General features: G+C 35.6%; 2 protein-coding genes and 2 pseudogenes across 4 annotated transcripts; 2 read left to right on the plus strand and 2 right to left on the minus strand.

The window, feature by feature from the left end:
* The first annotated feature begins 5,479 nt into the window (after positions 1-5,479).
* On the plus strand, positions 5,480-11,087 carry LOC143530950 (succinate dehydrogenase [ubiquinone] flavoprotein subunit 1, mitochondrial-like; annotated as a pseudogene). The gene is made up of 16 exons (XR_013134943.1): positions 5,480-5,704; positions 6,189-6,343; positions 7,216-7,303; positions 7,530-7,676; positions 7,765-7,905; positions 7,988-8,073; positions 8,158-8,250; positions 8,333-8,396; positions 8,478-8,621; positions 8,713-8,896; positions 8,986-9,160; positions 9,227-9,397; positions 9,977-10,046; positions 10,128-10,248; positions 10,348-10,385; positions 10,753-11,087. The product of XR_013134943.1 is annotated as a succinate dehydrogenase [ubiquinone] flavoprotein subunit 1, mitochondrial-like (transcript).
* Positions 11,088-14,878: 3,791 nt separating this feature from the next.
* On the plus strand, positions 14,879-15,839 carry LOC143530921 (uncharacterized). The gene has a single exon (XM_077026326.1). The coding sequence runs from the start codon at positions 14,894-14,896 to the stop codon at positions 15,671-15,673; it is 780 nt and encodes a 259-aa protein (XP_076882441.1). The 5' UTR covers positions 14,879-14,893; the 3' UTR covers positions 15,674-15,839.
* Positions 15,840-16,097: 258 nt separating this feature from the next.
* LOC143530968 (vacuolar sorting protein 39-like) lies at positions 16,098-22,423 on the minus strand (annotated as a pseudogene). The gene is made up of 12 exons (XR_013134945.1): positions 21,949-22,423; positions 21,046-21,257; positions 20,810-20,941; positions 20,481-20,624; positions 20,274-20,386; positions 19,738-20,128; positions 18,702-19,032; positions 17,638-17,859; positions 17,328-17,570; positions 16,822-17,241; positions 16,561-16,659; positions 16,098-16,391 (listed from the first exon to the last, which is right to left on the minus strand). The product of XR_013134945.1 is annotated as a vacuolar sorting protein 39-like (transcript).
* Positions 22,424-23,807: 1,384 nt separating this feature from the next.
* Positions 23,808-26,925, minus strand: LOC143530922 (ADP-ribosylation factor-like protein 2). Its single transcript, XM_077026327.1, has 5 exons — positions 26,858-26,925; positions 26,662-26,772; positions 26,408-26,570; positions 24,661-24,741; positions 23,808-24,115 (listed from the first exon to the last, which is right to left on the minus strand). Exons 1-5 carry the CDS (start codon positions 26,923-26,925, stop codon positions 23,978-23,980), a joined length of 561 nt encoding a protein of 186 aa, XP_076882442.1. The 3' UTR covers positions 23,808-23,977.
* Positions 26,926-27,779: the final 854 nt, after the last annotated feature.

The following is a 27,779-nucleotide window of genomic DNA, read 5'->3' on the forward strand; positions in this document are numbered from 1 at the left end:
GACCCTAATAATATTTGTGATGTTGGGGACCAGACCTTTATAATATCTGTGAGGTTATAGGGCGGAAGACTCTTTATATAGTATGGATAGTTATGCAAGTAAAATAAAGTATGAATAATATACACTCCTTCGGGCACGTGTGCATGTATGAGAACAGACTGTATGTTGTTTGATTAACTAGAACTCACTCAGCGTAACTGACTTTTAGTATGCACGCAGGTGAGTAGATTGAGGCAGCTTGCATAAGAGGAAGCACATGGCATGAACTTGAAGAAGCTGACACCTCAAGAAATATTATGTTATTTTAAAGACAATGTTTTATGTTAAAGTAATTTGAATGCCCGTTAAGACAAGAAAGGATGGTTATGTAATGTAATAGTTTGAATGTTTTAAATATTCTGCGAATGTTTTTATTAACTATGATATTATGAACTGTGTTTATGAGTAAATCCAACGTCCAAAGTAGGGCACCGATAATGGGCCCTTACAACATACATATGCGTTATACATATACATATACGGCTTGGACATACATGTACGCGTATACACTTATACGGCTTGGACATACATATACGCGTATACACTTATACGGCTTGGACATACATATACGCGTATACACTTATACGGCTTGGACATACATATACGCGTATACACTTATACGGCTTGGACATACATATACGCGTATACACTTATACGGCTTGGACATACATATACGCGTATACACTTATACGACTTGGACATACATATACACGTCTACACTTATACGGATTGGACATACATATACGCATATACACTTATACGGCTTGGACATACATGTATGCGTATACATTTACACAGCTTATACTTATACGGACGCATATACACTTATATGGCTTGTACTTATACGGGCATATACATATACGGCCGTATAAGTGCAGGCCAACCTCTTTCATTGCATTTTTAGGGTTTTTCTTCGATCTTGGCGCCGTCAGCCGCCGTTAACCACCATGGTTGGCTGGGTTTTGGATTGTTTATAACCCATGTAGCTTTGGGGCGTCTAGATCTGAGCTAAGGTGGCCCTTAAGCTCGTTTTTGGTTGATTAAACACCCGAATAAGCTAGATCTAAATTAAAACGGCTCATCCGACATCCCGGGGTTGCGGTGTCGGGGTTCTAACTTGTTGGGTTAGCTGAGATAAATGATTTCTTACATCTGGTTGCTCTTGGATCGTTGAATGGAATAGTGTATAGAGTGTTTGGCTTAAGTGTGTGTTTTAGATGGTGTAGGCTAAGGTGTAGAATGATGATGATGGAAAGGTTTTAGGGTTTAAGGGGTATTTATACTCCCTAAGCCTATGGACCTTAGGCTCATTCCATCTTAAGTCCATAATTAATTCTATATATCTTAGCCCACCATCCTTTTACCTTTATTATTATTATTATATTATTATTATTATTATTATTTGTATTATACTAACTCAAATTAAATAACATATTAAATATTATTCATATAAATTTCGGGATGTTATAGTTAATCGGGTTTCGAGTATCCCAGAAAAAAAAACATAAACAGATAAATTTAAAAACTACAATGCTAAAATTAAAACAACATATTATTTTTTGCTTATAACACAGATAATCAAATAATAACCAACAAAACTTGATAAAACAATTCAAACTAAGGGCAAAATTAACTCGAACATAATTTTATTCAATCGGGAGTGATTTGGTTGTTCGATTATGGTTGCTATTAGTAATAAACGGAAAACATAAATTAATAAAAAGCAATCGATCCATAATATTTAAATGACACCAGTTGATTAAAGCCATATCTCGATGACTTTAATGGCTAAGACTTAGCATGTTATGCATAAAAATATATTTAATTTCAAAACCAAAAGTTTATTCTGGTTTTTACGGTTGACCCGGAACTTATAAATCAACCCGAGTTACTTCGGTTCAACCTGAGTTACTTCGGTTCGGGTTAGTAGTTTCTCGGGTTCGAGTTATTTGGGTCAGGTCAGCTCGGGTTCGAGTACGGGTTTTTCGAGTTGGGTTTCGGGTAAAAGAGACAACCCTAAGATATATTACGTTTTTTAGGTATAAAAGTATATTTAGAACGAGTAGTAAAACTTAAAAATAATAAACCATAAAGTAAAAGCAAATAACTCTTATTTAACTAAGTAATATTTAGGTAAGTTTGGTAGGTAGGAATGAATGGCGGAATGAAATGACCTATTGTGAAGGAACGGAGAAAAATGCGTTTGTTGATCAAATAAATATATTGACATATCACCTAGTCTATTCCATTCCTTCTAAAACACCATAATTTCATTTCATTCATACACCCATGTTTTGTTCATTCTATTCCCTATTTTACCCAACATCACCTCCACCACCCTCCCACCACTACCACCACCCACCACCAACACCAACCCCCGCCGTCGCTGACAACCACCACCAACCACTGCTGACGTTACCACCATCACCACCCACCGCCACCAAACATTGCCATCAGTGTCAGCTACCCACCACCGCCATCAACCATCGCCCCCTCCCCTCATCGCCACTGCCCCCCACACCACCATCGTCATCAACAGTCGCCACCGCCTACCACATCCACTGTTACCGCCACCACCCACTAACCACCATTATCTCCAGTCGCCCACCACCACCCGCCATCGCTAACCACCGTCACCGCCAATGCCACCACCGCCGCTTACCTCCCATCGCCGCCGCCGCCACCGCCACTCACTACCATCTTAATTTAATTTTTTTCCTACCTACTAACAACGTAAAGTAATGATTCATTTCATTCTCATGTGGTAACCAAACATGTGCCATTGGAATAATTATAATCTATTTCATTCATTTGTCCATTCTATTATTACGTTCATTCCATTCATTCATCTATTCTATTACCTTGTACCAAACAGACTCTTAAGGTTTGACTATTAAATGTAGATGTTTCATGTATATAGTTTTGTTTTTACTTGCTTTTATTTTAAGTCATCTTCTTTCTTTATTAAAAGAACGTGCAGTTTTCTCTAACACATAGTGCTCCTAAATATTTTTTTTCTAGTAAGTCAAAACTCACATTATATTTATTTTTTCAGTGGTTTCGTAAGTTTAAGGGGGTGATTGTAAAAGTTTATGGGAGACGCTCGAGAATTTCACGTATGCATAACACTAAAAATGAAAATTAAGGCGTGCGGCTGCCCCTATATTAACTTTAGGTCTGTCCCTTGTTAGAGTTGGATCTCCACTAATTCGATAATATTGTAACACATGTGACATATTTTAATAAATAAAGTTTAAAATAAAAATAAAGTGCTTATATATTACGAAGAGCATTTTGTTGACATGACATAGTTAGAAAACATGTATATAAATTGGATGTGGTTCAATGGTAGAGCATTCATTTTAATAGTGAGAGGGGGTTCAAACCTCACTATCACCAATTTATAAGGGAGATATGAGGGATGACCCTGGCTTGTCAGGGTTCGAGTCCTGATCTCACCCGGTTTTACCGGCTCCTCGCTGTCGTACCATTTGGCGGGCGTGGTGGTCGGGTTTTATCTGGTGAATCCCTCAATTGGTGGACCGCTAGGGGCTCCGTCCGTCCGGACTAGTGGCCGGCTCGGGCTACCTTTAGCCAATGGAGGCCGCGTACGAAGTACCCGACGTTACTTAGTTGGTCGTTCAAAAAAAAAAGTTAGAAAACATGCAATTCCTAAACATGGTTTTAGAAAATAAAAGAAAGGCCTAGTCTCACATTTGATGATTCCTTTTGGAATGGTGGTTGCACGGTTAGCTACGTGTTGCATGTTTAAGCACTAAATTCTAGGCATTGATACGCCGATCATTTATTACATTTCGTGTATCAGTTTATTGCTTATGTTAAATAATGTAACGAGATAATCAACACTTTGTATACTTGAATGCGAGATCATAACAACCAATTTTGTGTGGGCACCCTTACCAAAACAATCTTTTATCCTTTTTGTTTTTTTTTATTCTTATCATAAATATATATACACGTTTATATAATTCTAAATTTATTTAATATGATATAATTTATCATTAAATTAAAGATAGTTCTTTTATGAATTTGATGATCAAATGAACATGTAAAGTTGCTTGTGAGATAGTTTTATATGAATTTGTTGCTATTTGATATAAGTTAGTTGTTATAATGTTTTTTAATCTTTTACTTGTCTACGTAATATTTGTATTGATGTCAAGAGTCTTAGTGTCTGTCTGATACATTGTGTAAAATAATTGAGCACATCTAAACTCTTGGTTCGACTATTTTTAAGTCATACGCATAAAACATTGGATGACTGGTTAATAATTCATTAAGCCCATACTCAACTTGTTTATTGTCTTTTAAAAAGTTAATTATTTTATTTATTTACATACACACATATTTGTAAATTACTAATGTAATAAATATAAATAAATATGTTTATAAAAACAATAGACTTGTTTAGATTAACAATCTTACTAAGCTCAATGTATTTAATTAAATTATATATAAATAGAATTGTGCTGAAGGCTTCAGTAGTCTAGACTCGGATTATAAAATTAATCTTGAGTAGTTAAAAGATGTCTAAAGGTACTTACACCCGTAAAATAGAATTGTGTTGAAGGCTTGGTAATTTAAACTCAGATTATAAAACTAATCTCGAGTAGTTAAATGTTACTTGCACCCGTAAAATTTATATATATACAATTTTGGGAGATGTTTGACTTTGAGGGTTGTACAACCTGCATCAAATGCTGTCCATTTGAAAGTTTAGATGTTTAAAATGCATGTCATCCACTAACTTTGATTTCTTTTAGTTATTCAACACGGTTATTCAACACACACACACACTCTGAAGTTACTAGCTAAAACATGTAGTTGGTGTGGTGGTAAGGTTGTTGGGTTACAAACCACACAGGTTCAATTCTTGTAGTGGTTGTTTGTTAGATTATTTTTATTCTTTTTTAAATTTATAACACAATTTTTCAAATAAATACATGTTAGTTTTAATCAAATTTACGTTGTTGTCCTTGAACTTTACAAGAGTAAAACAAACCAAAGTTTATAAACGTTAATGAATTTATTATTTTGTTTTCCTTTATGTTATTTCCAAATTTCTATTTTATTTTGTTGCCGATAAAGAATGTTGTGTTGTACTTATTGTTTTGTTGATGCGTTTCATTAAAACGAACCATCATGCATGGTTCAACATTTTTACATCTACTTTTTATTTGTTTTTCTTAATGGTTCACGAAAGATGGTCATAGTGACGACTTCATGTTTTCAAAGTGAAGTGAATTTGTAAATACCCACTCAGGGGTGTAAACACCAGTAATTAAATAAATAAAATGTGAGCTCAAAAATAAAAATATCAAAAGAGAAAGATACATTCATTTAACCTTTTAGTGGCAGTTTGGTTATTAAAAACACAAGGCAGGGGTAGTTAAGGCATAATAATACATTAATACCCAACCTTTGTTACAGTCCATCTTCTTCATTTCAGCAACCCATTTCCCACTCTCTTAAAACCAATAGCAGAGCATATTTTATATCACATACACACACACACACACGCAAACATAGATAGATACACTGATATACATAACACACAGATATGTGGCGGTGCGTTTCACGTGGTCTTCGCATTCCTTCCCGGAGATCCACCTCCGGCGCCTCTAGATTCTTCTCTTCTGAATCGGTAATCTATTATTATTATTATTATTATTATTATTACTACTACCTTTCACTTATTGTTTTAAATCAATTGGAAGCTAGGGTTTGTTACGTTACTCACACGGATCTACGATATACGCACCTATTTAGATCATGCAATTAGGTTTTTCTATATTTCTATTGATTTCATTACTGCACCGTATTTTATAATTCATTCTATGCGAATTATTCAGTTTTCCTTAATTAACTGCCGATTTTGTTGATAGATCGATGACCGATTGTTGATTTTATATAACTTTATTATTATTATTATTATTATTATTATTGTTGTTGTTGTTGTTGTTGCTGTTATCTATCTATTAATTATTATTATTATTGTTTATTAATTATTATTATTATTATTATTGTTGTTGTTGTTGTTGTTGTTACTGTGCTACGTTTTTGAGATTTAGTTTGTTAGAGATGTGTGTGTGTGTGTTTTGATTGTGTTTATGGATGTGTGTAAACAGAAGGTTGGAGGATCGGCGTATACGATAGTTGATCATACTTGGTTGGAGCTGGAGGTGCTGGTCTTCGAGCTGCCATAGGGCTATCTGAGCATGGATTTAATACTGCTTGTATTACCAAGCTGTTTCCGACACGGTCTCACACTGTTGCCGCGCAGGTTTGTTGTATTATTTAACTAATTGATTGTATTTTCTGATAATAGTTCGCAAATTTGTTGAATGAAGCTGAGATCTAGATTATAGGCTTCATGTGATCCTACAAACATCCTTTAATAATTGATTTTGTTTAGCCTTTGAATAGAAGAAAAAAGTTGGGCAAATAATTAAAAAAGGGAAAATTGATCACATGACTCTTGTTTCGACACTTATTTCGTGTTACTGTTTGAATATCTGGCCCACTATCACTTTGTCATTTGGACCAAATACATAGTTGTATATCTCAGTTCTCACCTATGCAGTTTTTACTTGCAATATTCAGTCACAAACATGACACTTGCAATATTCACTTTGGACCAAATATTCAGTTTTTACTTGCACTAAGCCCCTTTGCCTCTTTGCAATTCTATTTGCTTTTGGAACTTGAAAGTAGAGTGAGATGATCATGGATGTATTGTTATTGTTCCAAGTGATTTAGTGATAAAATAAATGACTACTTTTCTATCAAGACATTGAACAAACTTATGATGGAGTCCGAGTGTTTCTCACAATTTTTGGAATGAGTGCTTATACAGTTTTGGGTAATAATAGATAACCAGTTTCAACTTTTCATAATGGTATATATTGGGATCACACATTCACACTCTACAAAGTATGATTTTGCACTAAGCCCCTTTGCCTTTTGAGCAAAAAGTAATGGTCTGTTACAATGTGATGTTGTGTACTTGTGGTAAGAGAAGAAAAGTTTGAATTGTTAGGCATACAAGTTATTTTATTTACATTGAATTGGCTGCATTTCTTATCTCAAGTGAGGTCATATTATTTTATTCTGTTATGAATGCCCAATTGAGTTGCATTTTGTAAATGCATGCAGGGAGGTATAAATGCAGCATTAGGAAACATGACCGAGGATGACTGGAGGTGGCACATGTATGACACAGTTAAGGGAAGCGATTGGCTAGGTACTTTTTCTTTACAAGTGATTGACTCGTATGGACTGTATCAGTGTATCACAAAAATGAACTACAGTTCACCTGTGTTAGTGTTCATATATTATTTCAGATTCAGATAACTCCTTTTCTTGCTTGTTCTCTTCAAACTCATGTTTTATCTTATAGAAAATATTGTTGCAAGAGATTTTTATTTATATTTTCATTTTCTTATGATCAAGGTTTTTCATTTCTATAGGAGATCAAGATGCTATCCAGTATATGTGTAGAGAAGCACCAAAAGCAGTTATCGAGCTTGAAAATTACGGTTTACCATTTTCTCGAACCGAGGAGGGAAAGATATACCAACGTGCATTCGGTGGTCAGAGTCTTGACTTTGGGAAAGGTTGACGTGCTGGTTTACAGATAATCATACGAATTATAATATTATAGAAAAATTATCCAACTTTAACTTTCTCCCTGTTATTTTACAGGTGGACAAGCATATCGGTGTGCTTGTGCTGCTGATAGAACCGGGCATGCATTATTGCATATGTTGTATGGCCAGGCCATGAAACACAACACACAGTTCTTTGTTGAATATTTTGCTTTGGATCTAATCATGGGTAGTGATGGTATGCCAAACTTTATTTTATATTTTGTGCTCTGCTTATATATTTCAAAAAGCAATTTAATCATATAAGTTGCTTTTATCAGGTAGCTGCCAAGGTGTTATTGCTCTGAACATGGAGGATGGAACATTACATCGCTTCCGTGCTTCATCAACAATATTGGCAACTGGGGTGAAACTTTGTTAATTGAGCTTAAATTGGTTTCTATATAGGCTATCTTACTATTATCTTATCAAACTTCCTATTTGTTCTTAGGGTTATGGTAGAGCATATTTCTCAGCAACTTCTGCTCATACTTGCACTGGAGATGGAAATGCTATGGTTGCACGTGCAGGCCTTCCTCTTGAGGTATACTAGAGTTTTTTTGTTTTGTTTTTTTCTTCAATTTCCATAGATTTCTGTTGACATCTGGATACAATTATTTTTTCAGGATCTTGAGTTTGTACAATTTCATCCAACTGGTATATATGGTGCTGGGTGCCTTATTACTGAAGGTTGGTGTAGTTTTTGTCATCAGTGTTAATTAAAGATAAATGAAGCATATTATAACCTGGCGTGTCTTATTCTTTATGTAGGGTCACGCGGTGAAGGTGGTATTTTAAGGAACAGTGAAGGTGAAAGATTTATGGAACGTTATGCACCTACAGCAAAGGATCTTGCATCAAGAGATGTTGTTTCAAGATCTATGACCATGGAAATCCGTGAAGGTCGTGGTGTAGGTATGTTCGATAACCAGTTTCATCTTAACTGCCAAAAGTAGTTATTGCATCAGTTATATGTTAAGTTTTTATCCTTATTTTATTTCAATAGGACCATTGAAGGATCACATTTATCTTCACTTGAACCACCTACCACCAGAGGTTCTTAAGGAGAGACTTCCTGGTATCTCTGAAACAGCTGCCATGCTGGTGTTGATGTTACAAAGCAACCAATTCCAGTCTTACCCACTGTTCATTACAATATGGGTGGAATCCCAACTAATTACCATGGGGAGGTAGATCCTGTTATCATGGACCATTTTCTTTTCGATGGTAGATGCAACTTCATTATTGAAACTAATTATTTGATTATTATGTGTCGAAGGTTGTTACCATTAAAGGCGATGATCCTGATGCGGTTGTACCTGGGCTTATGGCTGCTGGAGAGGCAGCTTGTGCCTCTGTTCATGGTGCCAATCGTCTTGGTGCTAATTCTCTTCTTGACATTGTTATTTTTGGTCGTGCATGTGCAAACAGAGTTGCAGAGATTCATAGACCAGGTGAGTTTTTCTTGCTAATATATTTTACAGAATTCGTCCATATGGCTTATTATTGTTGATTTACAGGGGAAAAACAAAAACCATTGCCTAATGATGCTGGCGAGAAGACTATTGCATGGTTAGACAAAATTAGGAACTCAAACGGCTCACTTCCTACCTCCAAGATTAGGTTGAATATGCAGCGAGTTATGCAAAACAATGCTGCCGTATTCCGCACACAAGAGACACTTGAAGAAGGTACACCAAACATCAAAATTACTTTTGTGGGCCCACATAAATGGATTGGTTTTTGTGAAACAGTACATCAAAATACCTTCGACCATCTTTTAACACCAAAGTGGTGTGTTGGTGTAAAAATCTTCTCCAATCAAGACAACCTAATTTGGTGTGATAAAACATTCATCTTTGCCACCAATTGGTGCGGCATTATTATCATACCAAATATTCATCTTTCGTTTTAACTCTTTAATAAAAAACCTTTTATTTATACCCTTCTTGTATTTTATGTTAATTCACAGAACTGATAGATATTCAACATTAAAGTATATTTTAAGCTAACCTCTATTGAAATCTCATTGAGACCTTAAAAACGAGTCCAATATGATCAAAGTATTAAGTTTATATTTGTTACCCATTATATTTTTTATCAGTATAAATTAAAATTAAAGGTACATGCATGTAAAAGCGAAATAGCAAATATACCTCACTTTCGTTCTTTCATAGCATTCTTTATTTGATGAAGATAAAGAGCAAACCATTCTGGACGTAACCTAATTCTCTCTTATTCATATTTGCTCACTTTCCTGAGTGTTGCAGGTTGCAATCTGATTGATAAAGCATGGGAGAGTTACCATGATGTTAAATTGAAAGACCGAAGCTTGATATGGTAAATCTTAACATTAGGTTTTTACTTTGTTTTATTAAAGTACTTTTTTTCACGACTTATGTAGCTGAAATTGTATTTTAGGAACTCGGATTTGCTGGAGACCATAGAGTTGGAAAACCTTTTGATTAACGCATGTATCACCATGCATTCAGCAGAAGCTAGGAAAGAGAGTAGAGGAGCTCATGCTCGTGAAGATTTTACTGTTAGTTTTAATTCAATATCCTTTTTAAGTTGGTTGATATCTTCATATATAATTTTTTTTTGTTTTTTCTCATAAACTATGAATTATTTGTGTTTGCAGAAAAGAGATGATGTGAACTGGATGAAACACACAATGGGGTAATCTCTCTTCACAAACACACACCTATATACAGTAGAATGGGTTGATTTGGGTTATATTTAATCTCAAACGGGTCAATTTTATAAATTTGGTGTTACACACCAAACTGATCTCAAATTTTACAATCAGTTTATTTAAATAATCCTAGATTCTTATTTTAACGATATAATTCAATACTTTAATATAATTTTCAAAGTGGACAAAACTGACCTGGGCAGTTTAACCGTCACGTAACCCTCAGCTATACACACACACACATGCATGCTTGCGTTAGTTTCTGCTTTTGTTTGTTATAATATAATTGGCTTATTATAGCTTTGAGGTGTGACTGCAAGAATCTAATTGTGTTTTTCCAAAAAACTGCAGATACTGGGAAAACGAGAAGGTCCGACTGGACTACAGGCCAGTTCACATGAATACTCTTGATGACGAGGTCGAGACTTTCCCGCCAAAAGCTCGTGTGTATTAGCATTATCAGTCAGTTGCAATAATCGGATGTCTTTCTCAAACAAGTTTCCAGTTGTATTGAACTACAAAGTTTTGCTAATAAGTTATTGCATCCATTATTTGATGCACAATCCTAAAACCTGCACATTAGTTGTCTTTGCCATTGTAGCTTTTGTTTGTAACTTTATTTTTAGACTTAGAGATAATGCTTTGTATCTTGAATAATTTTTAAAGCTTATGGCTTTGGCTTCTCATAGATCGACCCGAGTTTATCCCAATTTGTTAAGTACGTACGTACTTGGGAATTGGGAAGTTTTTAAATACATGTAAGCTTTTTATGAACCCCGGAAGCTTTTACCAAGCTTTAATTAATAAATATTAAACTTTTATTTTTTAAAGCACTTAACTCATTTCTATTTTCACTTGACAACCTCCAGATTTGAACTTGCTAGGTGAAAAACAAAACCGTCTCAAAACTCGTTGGGTGCTTACCCAACAGGTTATATACCTACAGATTTTAGGTATATTGTATACGATTAAAATAAATCATGTGGATTAGATATCATATATATTTAAAATAAATTGGGGCGGTAGGAACTAGGAATAAGAATAATTAGGTAGAGGTGCACAAATCAGGTTTTTTTCAATACCCGGGTTCGGGTATGAAACCGGTTTCGGGTATGATCGGGTATTGAGAGAAATCGGGTAGGGTATTGAGGAGAAAAACTCAACCATATGTACCCGGGTAGGGTATAATCGTGTTCGGGTATAACCGGGTATTGGAATCGGGTATGTGTCCGGGTACGACCGGGTATTAATACCCGGTTTTGAATTTGTAAATTATATTTTTAAATTTGCTTTGTAATTTATAAAATAATTAAACTATATTACAAAAAACCATAAATCCACTTAAGTACAAATTATTTACTTAATAATATGCATTTTAAAAAAACTTAAACATAAAAGTTGTGAAGTAAACATAAAATATACTATAAAAACTCATGTATTATATCGGGTATTAGCAAATTGTTATCGGGTATCGGGTATAACAGGGTACGGGTATAGGGTATGACCGTTTCCTGGTATTTACGGGTATAAATCGGGCACGGTTCCGGGTACGGGTATTGAGCTTAAAACTTAAAAGGCATACCCTATCCATACCCTACGGGTAGGGTCGGTTCCGGTTTCGGGTATAGAATACCTGGGTATAAAAAAACCGGTTCCGGGTATTTTTTCGGGACCGATTCCGGGTATGTGCACCTCTATAATTAGGTATATAAATACATAAAATGAAAATCATGTTGGGCGTGTAATTGAGTAAATGTGTATATGTTATCAGGTAATTAAGCCGGGTAAATGTGCATATCATCAAATCTTATATGTGTCTCATACCGGTTAAAAATTGCAAAAGTGATCCCATACCTGATTACCCAATCCTATACACGTCCCATATGTTTTGAGTTCTAGTTGGTCCCGCTGGATTGGAGTTTCGTGTTCATCCCAAGATGAAAGAGAGTAAAGAGAATGAGATGAGAAATAGCGCGAGAGTTGGATTTTTATGTCTTTAAAATCTTTAATATTGTTTGTGCATTTTGCATTAATTTCTTGCGCATAAGCTAAAAGACTTGATGCTCTTTTAAAGTTCATGGAATAAATGGATGAATTTACTCCACTTTATCCAAATGACAACAAAATCGGTGGGTTGTGGCCACATCTCCTTTAAAAGTTTTTTCTTTTGTTTTTTTAGGGGGTAATACGTATATGAAATTCCAGAGCGTCCGACCGCACCTTTGGAAATTTGCAATCGCCTCCCCCCCCCCCTCCCCCGAACTTTAAAAACCGACCATCAGCAAAACCATGAGATAAAAGTGAAGTTCGTATTATGACATTCAGTAGAGTGTGGTAGCGGATGGGGTGGGACTAGCTCGTTTTTGTAACAAAGAAGAAGAAAAGTTGCAAAATGTAGAAATATAATAAAATAATAGTAAATTGAGGGATATTTTTAATTTTTATTATGTGAACATAAAGTTTCATTCATATACGGAACAAAATGATCCAATCACAACAAAGAGATGGGTGAGCCGACAACAAGCTGCGCCGCCATCCTATTTTAAATGACAAAACCAATTCTACTGAAAACAAAGTTTTATAAATTATTATTTTGGTTTTCTCATCACCTTAGCCAACAAAGGTGTACACTTATGGTTTTACTTAACTTGTACAATTCTTGTACAATAATTTAAGTTTATAATTATAATTACAAATTAAAGTTTCTTTTACGTTAAACATTTATTCGATATACTATAATCATGTTTGCATTATTGTTACTGTTTTCAAAAGTTTTAACGTTTTAAGATATGAGAAATCAAAGATTACAATTACCACTTGATACTCTCAAACTTATTATAAGATATGGTTAGCTGATGTGCTACCAATAAAAAAAGTTTATATGGTGATCCATGTGTTACAAATTTATAGTTTTGTCACTGTCATTACCGACTAACAATAGCTGCAACGCTAGTTTCTCAAGGTTGAAGGCGACGATGATGTGGAGTTTTTTTTGGTAATGGATAATATATAGTTTTATCGGAAGTTGTATTCACTGATACCAACCTGAACAAAAAACAATGTGTGATCCAACCCCTGATAATCCATCCTCCAATCCGACCTGATTGAACATAATTCAAACCACAATATCCATCGGACCAAAAAAAATGTACTCCCTCCGTCTCATAATAAGTGTCTACATTTCCTTTTTTATTTGTCTTATTACAAGTCTCCACTTTCAAAATTTATTAGCCAATTTCTAAGTTTACCGTTAAACACACACAACAAACATTAATAAACAATATTGATGGACCCACTTTTCAATGGCTTATTGTCATTTGGTAAGAAAAAAAGTAATCATTCAATCTACCTTAAATTTTATGTTTTTCAAACATGAACACTTATAATGGGACAGAGAGAATAACTGCCAATTTATAGCAAACCACATGACTAAAAACAAAACTTTAAGTTAAATTTTTTAGCTGTTTAAATCTTGCATCCGCCATTTCTCGCAACAGAGTGTCATGATTTAATCTAGTTTTTTATATAACTATTCAATAATATATAAAATAAATTTATGTTGTTAGCTAAAGATTATGGTATCAAAAGCTCTTAAATTATTCTATTAAATGATGGAATATATAAATACAAATGCATTCCTAATTACTATTGAACTATACATCAGATCAAAAGAGAATAAAATGATTAAAGATAGGGGAAAGTTAACGTAGAAATAAAATTAACGTGTTAATTGTAAGAATCAAGTAGATAATTATACATAATTGCTCTATAATGTAATTATATAAATACTCTATTTAAAGACTTTACTTGATTCTCATAATTAGCACGTTAATTTCATTATATATGATCCAAACCCATAAAGATAGAGATAGAAATAAACATAATGGAAAACGTATCATAAACCAAATATAATTCATTTATTAACTTTTTTTTTGAACGGCGAATTTCACAGTTAAGTTAGACCGCAACTCCTCACAGAGGAGCCATACCACCCCACTCAGGTCAGACTATGTTGTCTTAACCGGGCCCACGCTGACATTCAAGTTTGGTTTGGCGTTCCCCGAGAAAATTTCCAGCCACCTGTTACTAGACAGATGTTGTACCCTTCACAAAAGAATCCTCTCTAGAGTAGATACACTAATAGAAAACCCGGGGACTTCAAGATTCGAACCTGACCCCTTAAAAAGAGCAGACACTTATCTATCATTAACATAACTTCTTACTACTATTTGATCCAATTTAACGTCTAATTTGTATTAATCAGCAATCAGACCGTAACGAGCACCCTGATTTGAAAGGGTGGAGCGAACGGTGGGCCAGTAGTTATGGAGATTCAAGTCAATATCATCAGGTCAACGCCGCAACTTGTTAGAGACAAAGGGGCAAAATTGTCCAAAAATAATCAAACATGCCCTACTACTTCCCACGAAAATTTGTTACTATAGCACCTCCTCCAAAGACCAACCCTAACAAATAACGACGGCGTCATCTAATGACCACCGATTGCGACGACGAGGAGATCAATCCCGTCACAATGCTGTTACTAGACGAAAAAGATAGCAATAATAATAATAACAAACCTGAAGCAGTTGAACACCAGACCTACCACCTCAACTCCACCAACTCCGCCGTCGTAATCCGCCAGCTTCCTTCCCAAGGCCTCTCCTTCCAGCTCTGGCCAGCCGCCACTACCTTCATCAACCTCCTCGACTCTTATAACCCTTCCAACACCGATCCATTCTCCACCGCCATTAACTCCGTCAACAACCGTCAACAAATCCGCATTCTGGAGCTAGGCTCCGGCACCGGCATCGTCGGAATCGCCGCCTCCGCTATACTCGGCGCTGACGTCACCGTGACGGACCTGCCTCACGTGCTTCCAAACATCACGTTCAATGCCGACGCGAATTCGGACGTGTTGGCGCCACGTGGCGGGAGAGTACACGTGGCGGCGTTAAGTTGGGGGAAAGTTGAGGAGATGGAAGCGGTTGGGCGGGAGTATGATATTATTATTGGTTCGGATGTGGTGTATCATGATAATTTGTATGAGCCTTTGATTGAGACGTTGAGGTATTTGTTGTTAGGTGATGATGGTGATGAGAAGGTGTTTCTGATGGCGCATTTGAGAAGGTGGAAGAAGGAGTCTGTGTTTTTTAAGAAGGCGAAAAAGTATTTTCGGGTTGATTTGTTGCACGAGGATGGACCGTCGGCTGCGTCGAGAACCGGTGTTGTTGTCTACCGTTTTGCAAGGAAAGATGCTGTTTTCAGATAATGTCAACTCTGTTTCTTTCTTTCTGAATGCATTTCGTACTTGTACCGTGCAATTAATCAATACACAACCGGCTAAAGTTGCAATCGAGCCTTGTTTTTAGCCTAAACTTGATAACAGTCTAAGACCACACGTAATGGTTAATGTTGACTAAGGGGTAATTTGCGTTGCAGCATCACTCATTTTAGCGATAAAAATGTGTAACGCTTAATGCCTCTTCAATCGTTACCACTTCATGCCACATGACGTTATTGCAGAAATGCCCATGCTCGGGGGTGGTGTAGAGGCTTTATTTGTCCCTATACTGCCCCCGTTACAGATGATCGTAGATCAATATACATTGATAAACTAACTTGGTTAGAAATATACGGGTTAAAAAGATGAATGCTTAATATCAACAGTAATAAATACATTTGCAAATACAAATTTCACAAGGCAAGATTAAATATACAAGTTTATTTTAAAAATTAAATAATTAATAAAAGAACATGAGGATGGCAGATCAGTTAAAGGTTGGACAATATGGTTTTTATCGTCGCCTTAGAGAAGATCCTTTTTTGGAATTTTGGGAGTTCCGAAAGCAAATAAAGTGAACAATGGTGTCACCGCCAGGATACACTGCAAAAACACTGGTTCCTATGTTTTTGTGGCAAAGCGAACATACGCTCTCGGCGGTGATCTTCAGTTCTGCTTGTCTTTTGATATACAGTTCGTCTTTAACCTGTGCGACATTATCCCACATTAGTTTAAATGCATTACCAGATGCAGTTTCGCAGAAGATAATACATCCCCATCTAAAAGTTACCATTAGCGTAGATTCTATAACCAAAACCGCGTATATAAATTATAGAGCATTTGGTCATCATAATAATAGCATTTGCAAAACATACCTGAAGGCTCTCATATTGTCTCAGGCTCTTGATCACCGCAAAGTTTCGACATGATTCACTGGTTTTTCTCATGAGAGGTCCAAGAAACGGATATAACTTCTGAACAATCAAACAGGAAAAAGAAAGCCTCAAAAGCCAAACACAAAATGACAATAAAACTAAGTCTAAAGTTGCAACTTCTAAAATACATTTCAAAGATAAATAAAGAGTGTGGCTACAATATTATAAATTGATGAATAGAAGAGAAAGTATAGGTGTTACTTTCAGGTTAGTCTCTCTGGGCATGAGTCTCAAGGCTTTTGGCCCGTGAAACCGGTCCCACCTCTTCTTTAGTACGTCAAGAACCTCATCAAGCATGATCGTGGAATTTTCCTCATCAAAATCACTTTTCCCGCCATCACTACTACTTGCCTTCGTTCTCTTATCTTCCGCACCCTCAATTTCTACAATTTTCTTACCTAACCCTCTTGCCTTACTTTTAATTGTTGACCAACCAACCTTCCAATCATTCATCGGCGAAGAAACTAAACTTTTGATTTTTTTCTCAATTCTTGTGTTTGTTCTTTGAGGATTCAAATAAACTTGCAGTAAAATTAGATACATGTTACCCTCAGGTCTTCGATTAACTTCTGATTCATACAAGCGATCACAATACGATAGTGCAAGTTCAGGAAGATTAAGCTGAAATATCAAGAATCATATTAATACGAAAAACAAAAACAAATAAATATGATGTTCAAATGCTCTTTTTAAAGTTTAGGCGATACCTTATGTATGTATATGGACAATGCAAGTTCGTGTTGATTCATTCTCATGAGTAAAAGTGCTCTTTCTTCATATAAAGCATCTGCTGGGATTTGCTTCAGTAAAACTTCGGGATTATATTCAGACATATTCTGCAATGCAGCTATGAGTTTTTTCCTAGTTGGGGTATAAGTTTGTTCATCCCATTGCTTCTGATCCGCCAGATCAGAATACCAATCAAGAACTTCTGAAAGATAGATTTGCACCTGCAAACACAGCATCATAAGTTTATACAAACACAATAGTTACATAAAAGCATGGAGGGAATGTTACCATTTCATTCTGTAAATTCCAGGACATTCCATTCTCGTTTATTGAGAGCATGTGTTCCAAATATGTAGCCTGCATGCTCGGGGCATGCTGTTTTAAGTAAGAATTAACAAGATCTGCAGGAATATTTCCTGATAAAAAGAGATCGATAGTTTGAGTTGGACAGTTTTTAAGAATAAGCATTGAGAATTCCAGCACAAGCATAGGGTCAATCCCACAGAGAGGCTGCACAACAACAACATCTCAGATACATTCTAATAAGCTCCATACAAATTCAAAGCTTATTATTTAAGAGATTACATAAACTTATCATGATAAACAACAAACAATTCCAGAAATTACAACATAATCAAGAGCATTGAACTTCTAGTCAAATGCCATTTTATGGATCATCAAAGAGAGTGGAAGAAAGAGTCAAAATTTGGAAGTCGCCTGAAGTGTAGTCAAAGGCTTATCTCCCAAATCTTTATATTAAAGAAAGGTTTATTTTTATTTTAACTTTGTTAGGCTTGTAAATGTACCGAACGTTTGGTGAACTGTTCGTGAACCGCTTGGTATGAAGTCGTATATGCCTGTTCGTTCGCTTAAATTCAGTTGGTTACATTCATTTATGTTCGTTAGTTTACGATTTTTTTATTTCGTTAGTTTATGATTGTTGTTCGTTTATATATTTATTCAAATTTTTTAGGTTCATTGCAATTTAGTCTAGTTTATTTTACTTTATAGGCCCAAGAGATTGATGTTCATGTTTTCGTTTAATTGATTTTCACTCATTTATATTCATTAATGTTCGTTCATCTATGTTCAGTTATGTCCGTTTGTTTATGTCCGTGAGCCATTCATTTATACGCTTAACGAACAAACGTAAACGAACATGAACACGGACACATTCATTTTCTTAACATACTATAAATACTGTTTGTGTTTGTTCGCTTCGTTTACAGGCCTAGTTTTCACAGTACATTTTGATCTGAACCTCTTTCTAGCGTGTTACCCAACCCGCCCATTTTGCCACTGCTAAATCAAACAAAAAGGAGGAAAAATAATGTGATATCAAAAGAACTTACTTTGAGATATTCTACTATCATCTCAGGTTTGAACTTTTTGGGGGTGCGCGGTTTTAGGTTCATCTGATGTAGCATCGTCCACCAACTGATGAAGAAGCTTGAGAGCTTCACGATGCATTGAGTTATATTTGTAAAGCTCTAACAAACAAGTATCATGATTTCCTTTCTGCAAGATCTCCTCGCATGTATTCAAATCACAATAATTAAAACCTCTTAGTAAATCTATGGCTGCAGCACTCTGTCCAGTCAGCATTATAGCCTGCAAAAGTGCAGTGTCCAATATTGTCGCCATCTCTCTCGCACCTGAATCAGTAGGGACATTAACTCGTCCCTAAACAACCAAAAGAAGCAGTTACAGCATAAAATCATATATAGGCTTCTCTTAAAATCTGTCAAAGGCTTGATCAAAATTTATAACATATGTTCAAAAATATATGCAGAAAAGACCAAACCATTTTTGCTTTATATATAGGAATGCACTTTCATGGTAAATTACATTTCCCAGCTCTACACATTGTTACATTAATTAAAACTGCACTTGATTAATTAAAACCCACTATGCTCTTAAAGCTCAGTTACAATTATATAACTGACAAAATCTAAGGAAAGAGAAAAAAGGAGGAGGGGGGGGGGGGGGGGGTTTCACGACAATCCTAATTATTTTTTTCACCTTTTTCGTTTAAATATTAATTATTAAAGAATATTTGGTTAAGTTATTATAAATCTGTTTAAAACAAAAACAAGATCTGTTAGATTTTACTCTTTTAGGAATAATTTTTTTATACATTCGCTTTTATGTAAAAAAATAATGCCTTACAAAATTAGTTTTGTAAGGCATAAAGATGTATACGTCTACATTTGCATTACATGTGAAAATAATTCAACACATAAAAAGATTAAATAGTTTATAAAATCATAAAACTGCATGTCTGCATCTACATAACTGACAATTGTTAAAACCATATGCAACGTTCAATCTCAACTATGTGCATCTGTGTGCATGTAAGGAAACATATACGGGGAAGTTACTTGTTACCTTAGTTGATTTCTTCGTTCGGCTGCTTTCATTATTGACAAAGGTTTGTCCAACAGCATCCAAAACAACCTCCTCCGTGCTCTCAGCAGCCGCCTTTCCAACGATGTTGGGTCTCTTTTTAAGCAAGAATTTAATAAGAGCCATTAAATTACTGTTGTTCAATTTCTTGGGTTCAAGAACAGGAATGTCATCAGATTCCAGTAGCCCGGTTGGAGAAGAGTCCATGTTATCAGATTCCACTAAATCGCCCTTTTTTTCTGATTCAGAAGGCAACTTGGGAAGAACAAAAGATGGATATAAAGAGAGCACATGGGTTATTTCTACTTGAGATGCCAAAAAGTGCTCCATTGCCTCCTCATATCTTTCGTTTTCAAACAGATAGTGTGCATATCTGTACAATTAAATAACAACAATAAGCATAAAAAATGTCCCCACGTCTTCTAGAAAAGTTATAAAATAATAATTACTATCAAGGAATACAAGGATATGAATTGCAGGTCATAAAAATGTTCCTAAAGGTGTCCAGTTATACTTACCTAATATGAATTGCCTGCTCTTTTGAGGCTCTTAGACTTGAATCTTCTGGTGGAAGCAACTTACACACTGCCAATGCTTCCTCAAAGTTTCCAGAAGCTGTCAGTTGTATGATCTGCATTGAATATACAGTATTTGGATTTTACGATTCATGCCCTAGTGACAGACTGACAGTTTTATACCTTCATTTAGATTGATCCGAGACAAACCTGTGCACCAAGAGGTATAGGAAACAATCCAAAAAGAGCTTGATCCAAGGAAACAATCACGCCATTACTTCCTTGTTGAATACCATGTACGTTGCGTATAACTATAGTTTGCATCAGTGAGTAAGGGGCCCGCAGAGACCGGATCTGCAAGACTCCAGTGGAGTACAATGTATAAATTCTAATAATTACAAGTGCCTAATGTAAACTAAAAAAATTCCATATCACATATATGCAGTAAATTGCATTATGTAGTATGGAGATTTTTGGTCTTCTCACGAATAACGAGTTTTCTCATGACCATGCCCCTAAATAAGAAATTGTAAAGATACCTCAATGCATTTTGGTAAAAGGGCGATAGCATAAGGTTTCTGGATGACAACTGCTGAAGGCGCATCAGACCAACAAATTCTGCCTTCGGGAATCAGTTTGCCACTTTGATCCACAATCACACTTATATTATCCTGACAAAAAATGACATGAATACAACTTAGGCACACTAACAATAATCTTTCAGGTATTAAAGAGAATCCAACAAAGCAATAACATGATTGAGAGTGTATAATACCTTCCCTAAAAGTATTTCTCCAGGTGAAAGGGGCACCACTAATGGTGGAGCAGTCCTACCAGGTGGGAACACCTCTGACACTACACCATTTGTGGTATTCAATATTACGTATCCTCTTCTAATTCCCATACATATATTCTCACCACACCAACACATTGACTTCACTATATCTGGAACACCATATTCTTTAACCTCCACAAATCCCCTACCTCCTACATAACAACACACATGTTAGGTCTAAAACAAGCCAATTTCAACTATTTGATCTTCTAGATTACAAGTTCACATATCTACTTGTTCTCAATTGGACAACAAACTGTTGGGCTCGTAGGCCTTTGGGCCAGTTTCGAACAAGACATTGAAAGGAGAAGTGGCACAGGACTACCGGCAACCGACCCTAGCCCATTCCCAGCTCGTTTATTTTAAACGTGCTTAACCTAATTTTGTAACCTCTATATAAGAATACAAGGAAAGTTGGATTTTAATAATCCTAACTATGACATATTGGCCAATAATAATTCACGCTCACAGTTTGAGTATTTGACCGACGATAATCTTAACTTTCACTTTATACTTGATTTTCACTAGAAGTCTATCACAATAAAGAATATGGACGAAATGGGGAAACGTACTAGCGAAATCGAGTATGAATCAAATGTAATTTGAGTGCAAAATGTAGGAATATTATGCTACCGGGATTTCTCTTGACAAAAAAAAGTGAAAGTTGGGATCAGCATTGGCCAAAATATAAGTATGAATTATTATCAGCCAATATGTGATAGTCTGGATTATTATACCTAGTTGCCGCTAGTGGACGCAAGTCAGTTTATACCTAACCACGTTAAATCCTTGCGTTCGTTTATTCGCTTTCGCTTTTGTATTTAACATTCAACGAGAATTTACCATTATGTTTGAAAACGCAGACTCTCTTCTGCCTAGCAAAACACAGGAACCCTCTCCGATCATCCCACGCGTACAAATTCGCTCCTTTCGCTTTCGAAATAACCGCCAGCGTCTCCAAATTCGGCAGCCTATGAAAGACAATGTACTCGGACAACGAAAGCAGGAGGCCTAAGGAGGCCAAGACCTCCATGGCCAGCACCTGCTTCTTGGAGAATCCATTGACGGTGCGTTCGAGGACGTAGAGCTCCTTCCTGAGGTCTAGGGTTTGAGAGAAGAGATCGGCGGATGGAGGACGGGTGGAGGATTGAGGAGCGTAGATTCGTAAGGATCCGTCGGAGCAGGCGAGGAGTATGTTGGAGGCGTAGTATTGGATGGCGTTGATCTTCTTAGGGCAATCGTTGAGGAGTTGGATTGAATCGTATACCGTTGTTGTTGTTGTTGGTTTAGATTTTGAGCTCTGGTGGTGTTGGATCATGATGATGGTTATGGCGGAGATGAGGCCTTGTGGTTCTTATTTTGGCTTTCATAACTGCACGTCCGATTATGGGTCTCGTACGTACATGTTTAAAGGCGCTTACGTACCTTCACTTCTCATGTACATGTTTAAAGGCGCTTACGTACCTTCACTTCTCATGCTATCTATCTGCCTTTGTTTTTATCACCACTTTGGATATTTGCACACTACTTCTCGCCTATAGGTCGTGCCAGTTTGGTTTATATAGGAAGATGTTAGTTTTTGTTTAGGCCAATTCTCAGAATGTCTAATTTTGTAAGGAGACTCAAAGATTTGTCAAGTAACAATTATTCCCAAAATGAAAATGTATATACATGTAAAGTCGGTTCATATCTTATTTTTACAACCATCCGACACATGTCCGGTAAATGGCTACCTACACATTTAGTTTTTGTTGGTGTTTGGGTTAATTGATCCAAGTATAATATATTCAGACAAAGTTTCATGCAAAAACTTAATATATTACCACCCAAATACATACTATTTATTTTATATTGTTGTTATTTAACATTTATTCCTTTTTGTTCGGGACCAGTAATGTTCGAGTTTTACTAACGATCGGGTTTTACCGACCTTTCTGTTTTAGTTTTTACCAATGTTTTAGTTTTTATTTAACATTTCTGTTTTAGTTTTTACCAATGTTTATAAGGGTCGGTAAAACCCAATAGGAGCCACTGAATTTGCATAGACTAACCGCATCTACGTCCGGGATTGACAACGTTCGGGTTTTACCAACGCTCAAGTCTTATCGACCAACGCCACCATATCGGTCTATCCCAATTTTAATAACTTTTTTTGTTTTGTTTTTGGTTTTAGTTCCGGTACAACACGTAACCGAAACCGACCGAATTTGCATCGAGTTGTCGCCTCAGCCTCGAAACTGACAACGCTTGGGTGTTACCAATCTGTCCCAGTGCAACGCGCCGGGTAAAACACTAGTTCTAAACGAAAGACCATATATAAGAAAAGAAACTAAATAAAACTTAAATATTAAGCATCCAAACATAAACAATTTCAAAGGTAACATAAATTATAAGTACAATAAAAGTCAAACACAAACATGTTAAAAAGTGACCATGTCAAAAGACAGGGAGCAAAAAATCAAAGTATTTTCAACGCTTGACGGACCATAGTGATGATGGGAGTTAAGATATGGATCAAATTTAGTCGGACCCATCATACCTAGTCAGGTCCACCTTGGCTCATTTTCTCTTACTTAAGAAATGTTCGAGCCTTTGTCTTAGGTAAGACATTCAGACAAGTCTTCACCCATTACGAATATCAAATATACCCGTTTAAAAGATTTTGACGTTAATACCTTCATCATAAAGTTCACAAATATGACCTCGAACGTGGCTCTAATGACTAATAACCAAAAATTCAAATAATACACAAATTGCCTATCAAGTTGAGCCCATGCAATACTATTTCAGATTGCATTACACAATCTAGATATAAAAGTTGTACAAAATGGTGAATTCTTGCAATGGGTGCATAACAGAATTTTTTTTCCAACTAATCAAGAACATAAATACGCGAAGCAATATCTTGAACCAACCAATCAAATCCCTCCAGCAACCCCTCTCCCGTGTACGCACTGCAGCCTACAATCCTCCAATGCCGAGTTTTATCCATGGCATCCAAATTCAATACCTTCAAATCATCGAGCATTAAGTAAATTAATTAGGAGCTAAACAAATTTACAAGAAATTGTGAAGCGTCTGCACTTTCAGCTGTTACCCAAATCATGCATTAAACATGAACATTGGTCCCCACAGACATTGTGTGATCTGAGACTGTTTTGTGACTCAATTTCGACCCATTTACTTACAAATGGGTCGATTTGGGTTGTGTTGCGTCTCAGATTAGCCAAATCTAAAAATTTAGCAAAAAAGAACCGTTGAAACTTGAAAACAGCCTTAATCTTTAATGCATATTACGACCTAAATAGTTTACTTTAATATTGTTTTTGTAATCATAAATAAGACAATAATTATAATAAAAATTGTAGAAGAAAAAAGAAGTGGTTGTGGGTCAACCCAGAGTTAACAATGACTTGTTTCAATTTGATCACGTTTTGAACCGTTACCCAACACACCTGACCAACCCATATTGTCACGTTAAGTTTTGTCCATTGCCCCCGTAAAAGAGTCCATATAAAACTAGAAAGTGTGCCTTTGGAGTAACAACAAACTTACTTTAGCTATTTCATCTGGTGAAAGAGCGCCTTGTATATCCTGTTGATTAGCAAAAACCAGTAGTGAAGCTCCTGACAGCCTCTGCATTAACATCAAGAATGAGTTTAAAGGAGACATCGAGTTTCAATATTCCACTACATTGTTAAGACATGTATAAAGTTTTTGCTAAATAATATAATACTAAAATAGGACCTTGCATTAGACAAATTAAAGGGCTGCAAGAACAATATATCACCTGCTTCAGAAAGTAATAAGGTATTAAGGTTGGTTTGACTTTGAGCCGAACACATTTAGCGTTAGTCTAGACCTGGCAAAGCAGGCCCCAGTGTTAAGATCTGGGTCAAATGGGCCTTTACTGAGATGTTACTAACAGTATACATATAGTTCCTAATGTTTTTGTGTGTACTACCATCATAGGATGTGACTGATCTGAATTAACGGTAGTTTCATAAATGGCGGATTATATTAGTTTGACAGTCGAGCAACATGTTCATCTTGTGCTTGCTTTGATGTTTCAAAGATCATCAAGAACATGCTCTGATAATGAACGTAAAAAAATTTAGATATTACATTTATGTGGTTACAATCCTATAGAAAAAAAAAACGCTCTAATTTGATAAGGCACCAATGGCTTCATTGGCTAACATAAATCAGATCTACTTGATCTGGTAACACAAAACACACACAGCGCACACACACAAAGCAGTAATTATTGCTCTCGAAATCAAGGCTGACTAAAGCTAAAATGCAAGTTAGATTTAAAGGGAGTGTGAGATAGGATTCTATGCACAACAGACTAATACTAATTTAAGTCTGCGGTTGTATATGCTATTGCCTTTAGAAAAACTTTCAAAAAATATCAAAGTAATTCTTGAATTTTGATATTACAATTTAGATTATTTGGGTTTTGCTAACAATTTTTAGAAGTTTAATATATTTTGTAAAGATTTGTGATTATATAATGACAATTTTGGTCATTTTCTTATTAAACGGCTTGCTCTGACCCGTCACCCCGCTCGTTTTGCGAAGTCTAAGCATTACCGTCAAAACTGATATACAAATAGATCAAGTAACAATATTCCGCATTTCCGCTATATTCCCTCAAGTTGTTCTATACTTCGACTCCTCTCCCTCTTGTTAAAAACTTGACCATTTACACAGAGATTAACTTGATTGAAATTAGATAAAATGAGAGAGCGCGTGTTAGCAAAGAAAAAGTGAGATAAAAAGAATTAGGTCGCAATTCAATATCGTTTTCTTATATCTCAACTAACATATACAGTTCAATCAACCAACTAACGAGATTAGTTAACAATCACAAAATCTAACTATGAACTCCCTCACACTATGACTATTTTACAGCTAAGCCCCCTAAACCTTTCAAACGACTGCTAAATCCATAACAATAAGTATGCGATGTATACGAGTAAAACGACCATTAAGTTCACTTAACCAATGAAATGAAAACATTTACTCTATAAAGGCCCTCACTTTCCCTCCCTTTCTTTTCTCCCCTTAAATGAAACTCGGGAACACAACATTTTCATATTTCCTTCCCGTTCTCTCCTTCAAGTTAGTCATTTCGCCAACTCGGTTAACTTTCTATGGTGAAGTACAATGTACATATAAAAATAAGATTCGAGTAACAAAAAACGACACATGATATCAACAGCATTAAACATTATAAAAAATAGCATCAGACCGGCTCAAACTTAAATCATTTGTGAAGGCTCAAAGTTGAATTTACCTCTTCTTTCAATAGATTATCAAGCTCATATTTACAGTCATCGAGCCGTCTAAGATCCGAACGGTCAACAACCCAAACCAATCCATCCGTCTGCTCAAAGTAGTTTCTCCAGTAAGACCGTATCGTCTTTTGACCCCCTACATCCCATATGTTCAGTGTATACCTACAATTCATCATCTTTTTTCAATTAACACTAAAAAACACACATAACATCATCAAACCACAAAATAAAATTAAACTGGACGTATACGTACTTATCGTAAGTCATGGTTTTGATATTAAAACCAAGCGTAGGGCTAATAACACTCGTATCTTCACCATTGATTTTTAATACTATTGTTGTTTTCCCTGAATTGTCCAGTCCCCTGTTGATTCAACAATACAATATCATTAACACAAGCACACACACACATATTATTATTATTATATATAAATGGGGAAAATGAAAACATAACCATGAGAATACGCATTTCTTTTTCTTTTCGTTTGATCTTTCGGATGATGCTGAGGAGACCCATGGATCCAAGATTACAATACTTTCAAATCGATGGTGTAAAGGGTTTGATTATTGTAGGTTTGTAAAGAGTTTATGAAGAACTAAATCACATCAACAGTTTCGAGTGAGTAAAGAAATTGATTTTTGCATATAAATGTAAAATCATTCTATTTTATTTTTTATTATTTTGATTTTTTTTACTTTTTTATTTTTAATAGCGTTTGGATCAACCAGTACCCGAGTGAGTCTTTCTGAGACGGCTGTCAATCGTTTATATTGATTTTAACGCTTCAGCTTTGACTCACCGTTGTGAGAAAACCTCGTTGAGTAAGGTTTTGAACCTGAGATCTCAAAGATCTCAAGCATTAACCTGAGTTAGGTTTCGAACCATATTTTTATTTTAACTAATATATGGTTATGAATTATGATTTTAGGTTCATTTATCTAAAGTAATACATATAATACAAGATAAGAAAAGGAAAATTAGAACTCAGGTTAAATGTTGGTTAATGTTACATATTAAATGTTTGATGATAGTTGTCTTGTGTCAGAACATGTGGGTTTACTGACTAGTTAGGATCTCATCAGAGACATCTAAGCAAATAGAGACGCGTACATGCATAATTGTGTTTACATATCAAACACACTAGAGCCATGGTCACCCTCCTGATGAGTCCATAAAAGTATGAAACAACAAAACCAATGACCCTTATCATAAGCGGAACGAATGGGTGGGTTCTCAGACAACCAAGGGCGCCACATTGGGACTCGAAAGATGTCTACGACATATAAGTATATATATATATATGTATTGCAGAAAGCTGTTTACTACATGATTAATTTAAGATCTACAACATACAAATTTATCTACCGCTT

This window comes from Bidens hawaiensis, unplaced genomic scaffold (genome assembly GCF_021521415.1).
Source record: "Bidens hawaiensis isolate Kalapana, Puna unplaced genomic scaffold, B.hawaiensis_p1.1 tig00009067_1, whole genome shotgun sequence".
Lineage (NCBI taxonomy): Eukaryota > Viridiplantae > Streptophyta > Magnoliopsida > Asterales > Asteraceae > Bidens > Bidens hawaiensis.

Bases quoted from the DNA above. Each gene is read 5' to 3' on its own strand.
- LOC143530921 (XM_077026326.1), top strand. From the start codon at position 14,894: ATGACCACCGATTGCGACGACGAGGAGATCAATCCCGTCACAATGCTG.
- LOC143530922 (XM_077026327.1), bottom strand. From the start codon at position 26,925: ATGGGTCTCCTCAGCATCATCCGAAAGATCAAACGAAAAGAAAAAGAA. The intron at 26,773-26,857 runs GTTTTCATTTTC...TTGAATCAACAG, and splicing joins ATGCGTATTCTCATGGTTAT to GGGACTGGACAATTCAGGGA. The intron at 24,116-24,660 runs GTAAGTTTGTTG...GATGATTTGAAG, and splicing joins CACCAGATGAAATAGCTAAA to GTATTGAATTTGGATGCCAT.